Below are 6,997 nucleotides of genomic sequence, written 5' to 3' on the forward strand. Positions count from 1 at the left end.
GATGCTCTGGAAGATTTGCTCCTCAGTATTACCCTCTCTCATCTTGTTCCCTTTCCTTCCTCACAGATCTGGGTGAGGAAGACAAGTGACAGCACCAAGATGAGGATTTACTTGGGCCAGCTTCAGCGCGGGCTCTTTGTCATCCGCCGGAGGTCAGCGGCTTGACTTTCTACAGTGTTCTTCCCTTGACCCTATTTCTGGAGTGGTTTTTGGTTTTGTTTTGTTTTGTTTTCTTCTTAATAGAGTTTTTAACTTGGAAATTGCTCCTTGGCCTTGGAAAATGGAGAACACTGTTGTGGATTCTGCACGGCACTTTTGTGGCCAGCCACTTCCATCTTTGTGTCATTCTTTCCGGCCTCGACTTCTTCCAGCCATCAGTCCCCATGAGACTGTTTTACTTTTGGGAGTGTTGAGAGTTTGATTTACTTATGTCTTTAGTTTTTGCTTATACTTTGTCCTTTTTTTTTAAGCCTCCTTTGAGTTTGAAGGGACATCTCTTTTTATTAATCATCTTTCGGTCTTTCTGCCATGAAGAGGAGCAGGAAGAGATCCACTCTGCAGTGCATTTTCATGCTTTCAATCTGATTAGTGGATCACGTACCTACTTCACTTGTTGAACCCAATTCACTATTTGCCCAGAAGCTTGGGGCAGAGGTCCTAGTAGAAGGAGATTAATTCTCCTGGCTCTCAGCCTTCTTGGAGAAATAAATGCCTGGTGTAACATCTGGCGTATGCCATCTACTCCACAGGCTGAACGACAGAAAAATATGCCTGGGAGCCTACGTGCACTGAAGTAAATCGGGCTTGGGGGAGGGGGCCTTTCATATTCATAATGTGCTGAAGGTACCATATTTTAAATGTTATTTAATGCAGGTGGTTTATTCAAACACATTTGTTCTAGCTCAAGCTGGAACAAGAAGTGGTCATTTCAGAAGTTTTTGTTTGTAGTTCATTTCTCTCCCCTGCTCCCAGGTAGATGGAGTGGGACCTGCCACAGGCTGATGATTGGGTTATCTCTTGTAGGTGGGGAGGTGGGATTGATAGTGCAATAATCGGTGATCTGTAGACTCTCACTCATAACTCAAAGTGCCCTCTTGTCACTGATGCCAGTATTGCACACTGGCTGTTCCAAGCTCGTGGAACCCTGTTGTTGGCACTCCCAGCCTCCCAGGAGATCTCCCCGGAGATCTGGCCTAGGTTGAAGACAAAGAAAGCTCTGCCGTGGCTCCACTAAGCCAGCGCTCTTCCTAGTGAATCCTGATGAAACAGCCTTCCTGCACTCCCTGCTCCCTCTCCCTCATTCCCATAGTTGGACTAATGATTCGTTGGCTGATGGGGTTTTCTATGTTCTGGTTGCCACCTTAAGATGTTTAAAGAACTTGGGGTTTGAGCAAGTGGTAGCCTCTGTGGGAACTCAGTAGACCTTAGACTCCCCAGGAAATCTTAATTCCCCTGGTCTCAAGTGATTCTCTCCATGTTGTCCCTTGACGTACACACCCCAAAGCAACCTGGGGGTCTGTGATGACAAGTAAATCAGCTTCTCGTAAGTCCTGGCTTTCATCAGAGACCAAACCTTACTCACTCGGAGTAAAGATTTGTACAGCTATGTTTTTGTGTTAATTTATAACCCATTTTTTTCCTCTCATTTTTTTTCTGGTGTTGGAGTCTTATTTAGAAAACAGGATAAATGATGCTCGTTTATTAAAAGTTACCTGGGTGTTCTGTGTTTTTTCTGCCCCCCCCCCCCCCGTCCTCCTTGTTATGATGTTTACTGTAGTGAACCAAGTCCACAGTAAACAGGGGCTTCACCTTTTGTTTCTTCTTGGTGGCCTTTGCTGTAAGGGAGGACCTCTCCTGAATTGTCACCAGTGTGTGTAACATCCCAGATTGTCAGGTAGCTATTGGTTATTATCTAGTGCTCTGTGATAGAAATTTATTTAGATACATTAAGTGTGTGTTGTTATCAAAGGTGTTTTTTTGTTTTTAAATGATCATCTTATTTGTCTTCCTAACAGTACACACCAAAGTTTGTTTTTTAGGAAAGGATTGTATTGATGACCATTGGGGGTTCAGCATCGAAGCAGCAGCAAGTTGCCTTTTTTCCTCGCCTTGTCTGGTGGCATCTCTGTGCTTTTGTGAAATCACCATTTGAAGACCAGGGTGTGGGTGCTTTGCCCTTTGCTCTTCTGTAAATTGGAGTGTTTCGGGCCATGCTTCACGCGATCTCAGCCCCATCACTGCCTTCTGCTCCTCAATATCCTCCCAACCCTTAATCATGATCTAGTGAGGATGGGGGGAAATGTGAAGTAGACTTGAGACACAGCACAGTAAATTATATTCCCAATCTCGGAAGATTTAATATGTTAGTCACCCTAGGGATGAAAAGTCCACAGCCCCTGTGCTGCCCAGCCCCTGTGCTGCCCAGGGGTGGAAGAGCTCCCTTGTTAGGAGGTGGAGGTACTTTTGTGGTGGGCAGAAGCGAACTAGAGGGGAAAAACAGACTTTGAAATTCCTAGAATAAGAAGGGGCTTGCTTTTAGCCCAGGTGGCCACACTTATTCCAAAAGGTCTTTGTCTCTCACTAGACCCCAGTGAACCAGATGAATTCCCAAATTCAGACTATTTCCTACAAGTGATACTTGGAAAAAAGTTGGTCCGAACAATTCTGATGAAAAACCTGTATGTGTGTTACTCTGATTAAGAACCTTTACATTTGTTGTTCTAATCAGGAACTTCTCCGTGTGTTTTGTTTGAGGCGTCTGCCTGAGTATTATACACAGTGTTTGCTATGGATATGTCCCCATATTTATTTTACCTCTGCTTGGGGGTTTTTATGTGCCCTCCACCCAGACTCCCTCTCTCCTAAGCCAGTGTCCTCTTGGACAATTTCCAGATTTCTGTAGCCATACCAAAGCCAGGATGTTTTCATTCATTTGCATACCAGTATTTATGGATGTCTAACTACCTAACTTAATTTTTTAAAAAAATACTTGTAAGTGGGGCCAGTGTAAGATCCCAGAGGCTGATCTGCAAATCAAGCGGCTTACAATGTGTGCAAGACCCTGTGTTCAGGATTTGGTGACTTTTCTAAGAGAAATATTGGGGGTGGGGTGGGATTGGTTGCATTTTTTTACCTAACTCGAGGGGGAAAATCCTATTTTTTACAATATTTTTGGTTTTGTTTTTCTATTAACATTTCCTTTTAGCCTTGAATCTTTGCTAAATTTCCCCCTGACTTAAAAATCTTGTTTCTAATCTGGGAATTTGAAATCTTGGTATTAATGTTATACCAATTTTTCCAAAGAGTTCAAACCACTTTAATACCAGAACATGGTAAAAAAATTTGCAGCCATTTCAAGCATCTGGTGGGCTTTTTATATGACATCATTATCTGGTACCGATAAATGTTCTGAGAGGTGAATGTAAGATGTAAAAAGTATAGGTTTTGTTTTTAATAACAATAAACTTTCAAAGAGAAAACCAGCATGTAGTCTGTGTTATATGCATTGACTTGATAAATGATTGAAATTTGAGATTTTCCCTCCAGCGACTGTGGGAGAAGGAAGTTGGGGAAGAGGGAGGGATATACCAGATATTTGCTCCTTATGATGAGTCAGATGTGGAACGACGTGGCGAAGGCTGACTCTGAGTTTTACAAAGAGCAGTCTAGGTGTGCTGACCCTTAACTGTAGTGTACTCTCTCCTTGTTGGAGATGATAAAAGCAGTCTAATTAAAAAGTGAGAAATAAAATTGACCTGCGATAGGAAAAACCTTAAGGTAGACTCGCTCGTGTGATTGAGGAAGATGTTGTTGCGTTGGTACTCTAGAGCAGTACTTCCCAATCTTATCCAAAAGTGATAGTATTTCTACAGCTCCCTGGGGAGGGTAGAGCGATGCGCAGCTGCTTGCTGCCACAGGTGACTGATGGGGCATGCTTATAACGCAGTTGTGGCATACCCGTTGGGAAGGGCTGCTTTATTACAGCTTTGGATAACGGAGAGGGTGGTCACTACTTTTACATTTTTTTATTGTAATGAAGCTTTCATACAGAAAAGCGCACAGATCTTAATTGTAGAAGTTTTGAGTTTTCTCAAAGTGAACGCATCCACGTAACCAGCATCTAGATCAAGAAATAGCATTCCCAGCACCCACAAGCCCCTAGGCTTCCTTCCAATTTTTACTGCTCGCTGGGGTAACTGCTAGCCTGACTAGTTTTCTCTGTTTTAATCGCCTCAGCCTTCAAGCTCTTGAGCTGCTGGGTTTTTCTGTAGTTGTTCTGGAAGAGCCAAGTCCCTGCTGTAGGCTAGGGGCTAGCTTTGCTGTGAGAGCTGGTAGCAAAGCGTGTGGTCAAAGCGGGAGGCAAAAAGGCAGATTCAGGTCGACCCTCTCACCCTCGTTTGTTACCAAGGCAGATGGGGCTTGCCCGTCATGTGACTGTCTGCCTTTTCTTCAAGACTTTGTAGATGCCAGGCGCTATACTAAACTTCATGGGAGGCATTTTTTCACGTGATCCTCCTAATAACCTGTGAGAGAGTACTAATACTCCCAAACCTAAGGCTGGCTTGTTAATATAAGCAAACCAAGACTTAATTTTCCTATGAAACCCAGAGCTCAGCGCTGTGCCTAGTCGTCGTAAGTGCTCTGTAAATGTTAGTTGTCAAATAATGTTAGTGTAAAATGGCATGTAAAGAAAGGCAAACTGGTTAATAGTAATGATTAATAACAACACCTCCAGTTCGAGGTACTGTGCTTTTGACTTGCATTATCTCATTTAAGTCTCATAACACCCTGGAGAAAATACACTGTTGTTATCACCAGTTTTCAGAGAAGGAGACAGAAGATGGTCTGGTACCTCTCCAAGGTCACACACTAAGTGGCAGAGTCCAGATCTTTCAGATTCTAAGGCAGGTCTACCACCTGCTACCCTTTGGGTCCTTTCTGGACCCCCTTTGTTAAAATTGCTTTCAACATTTCCGCCTCTCTCCTTAAGCACTTCCCTGGGAGTTGTTTTTATCTGCTCTCCCCTCTTAGACACACATGCTCACAGTGCAAACTTTAGAGGTAAAAACACTGTTACTTGCTAGGACCCTTTCCCCTGCTGGATAACTCTGGGCTCCTCCCTTGGCAGTGCATTGAGAGTCACAGTTAATAACCAAGAGGTTGCTTTCCTTTGAAACGGCATGAGCATAACAGTTTTAAGAAGGAAGGAACCATTTAGAATGTAAAGAGTAATTGGTCTTGATGGAGCCGACTTTATCTAATAAGCAACGTGAAAGCCTTTGGAGGAAAACACATCGCTAGGTTTCTCCAGATCATTTCTTCCTGCCTGCCTTTCTTATTGGACTGTGAGGTAAGGAGGAGGGGTCGGAGCCACTGAACTGGTTTCTGAACATGTAGATGGAGAGCTGGACATGCTGCATCTTGCTGCTCTCTGGATCTTGGTGGGCCTTTTCGTGTCATGTCCTACTGTGGAGTCACTGAATGGAAGAACACACCAGTTCCATGTCACCTGTTTCAGACTGCCTGATCAGCTCCAGCCAGCAACCTGCATAACAACCAAACCTGGGGTTTTTGCAGCCTTTGGGCAGAGGCAGGAATAGAGCCAATTTCTGGTCTTTTTCACTAGTGTTAGACCCGAAGCCCCATCTTTGGTAAAGCTAAGCACCTTTCCTGCTTTTAAAAAGAAAGCCTTAGATGGAATGAATTAGAAACATGGGCACGAGCTCACTCTCTTTGGACATAATAGCATGGTGAGAAGTATATTAGCTTTAGGAACTTTAATGTTTACCAGAATAGATATTTTTGTGAATAACTATGATTATTAAGACAAGAAGAGATATATGTTTAGGAGGATCCCTAGGGGAGTGAGGGAGATAAGATACAGCATAGGTACCTAGAAGCTTAATCCTTTTACCCATTTTCTCTAATCTGTGTTTGCTCAATTCCCTGGAAGATGCAGATCTATAAAATAACAAAATTCACTTTACTGATATGGGAAGACCAATAATCAGAATCTTAAAGACTCTCTCCTGTTTCTTGGAAGTTGGAGACTTGGCAGTGTGCTCTGGTTTTCTGCAGGCTGATGCTCAAATCTGTAGGCATCTCTATTTTGCCAAGGATGTGGATGGGCAACGGGTGAAAGTAGGCGATGTTCCAGAGCCAGCTGGGAAAGTGATGCTGGTCAGGAACAAACAGGTTATAAAGTCCCAGGTTGGCAAGTCCCTGCAGATAAGAGTCACTTTTATGTCACCATCGACTCCTTGAGTGTTTGAATGTTTACTGAGATGCAATGTGACAAAGCAAAAGCTTCGGAGCAAGTATGCGAATCCGGCTCTTGCTGCCTAACTATCTCTGTGACCTTGGGCAACTTAATCTCTCTGAACCTCAGTTCCCTCGTCTGTTAAATAAGAATATCCACCTCAGAGGGTGGTTTTGAGGATTCTGATGACATTAACGCGTGTAATTAACACACGTGCTAAGCATTTTACACATACTACCTCATTGAATCCTTGTGATAACCCTCTGAGGTAGGTACTATTATAATCCTCATTTTGTAGTTGAGGAAATTGAGAAACAGATTAAGTAACTTGCCCAAGGTCACCCAACTTGTAAATGGTGGGCCAGGGTTCTGAGCCCAGTCTCTGCAGAGTCCCTGCTCTTGTTCACCATGCTGTACTGGGAGGCATACGTAGCACAATACTGGATACAGGGAGTGCCCAGTCTATGGGGACTGTCCGTCCATTGGCATTGCCGCTGCTGTCTGTCTGCTCGCAGTCCTTGGATGTTCGTCTGAATGCCAAATCCTGAGAGACCAGAACGATTTCAGGAAGCTAGTTTGGCACCAACCAACTTTGAAGATAAAGCTGCTGGCTTTAGAGATTATGCTACACATCAGCTCCTACAAATGGGTTGTGAATGCCCAGTGTGCTGGGTTAAGAAGGATTCTGAGGTCCAGGTTCTGGAGAATTGGCCTAATCAATCGCTATTGCCTGCCATG

General features: G+C 43.7%; 1 protein-coding gene across 3 annotated transcripts in view; it reads left to right on the forward strand.

Annotated features, from left to right (window-relative positions):
- Positions 1-3,479, forward strand: part of SUDS3 (SDS3 homolog, SIN3A corepressor complex component) — a 34,170-nt gene extending 30,691 nt beyond the window's left edge. Inside the window, exons 12-13 of one of the 3 annotated variants that reach the window (XM_044775781.2) lie at positions 67-152; positions 244-3,479. In XM_044775781.2, coding sequence (XP_044631716.1) covers positions 67-152; positions 244-421 — 264 coding nt within the window. In that variant the 3' untranslated portion in view covers positions 422-3,479. Of the gene's footprint in view, positions 1-66 lie in introns of all 3 variants that reach the window. The other 2 variants (XM_044775783.2, XM_014854727.3) reach the window with 2 other exon arrangements.
- The last annotated feature ends 3,518 nt before the right edge of the window (positions 3,480-6,997 follow it).

This window comes from Equus asinus, chromosome 8 (genome assembly GCF_041296235.1).
Source record: "Equus asinus isolate D_3611 breed Donkey chromosome 8, EquAss-T2T_v2, whole genome shotgun sequence".
In the NCBI taxonomy this organism is placed as follows: Eukaryota; Metazoa; Chordata; class Mammalia; order Perissodactyla; family Equidae; genus Equus; species Equus asinus.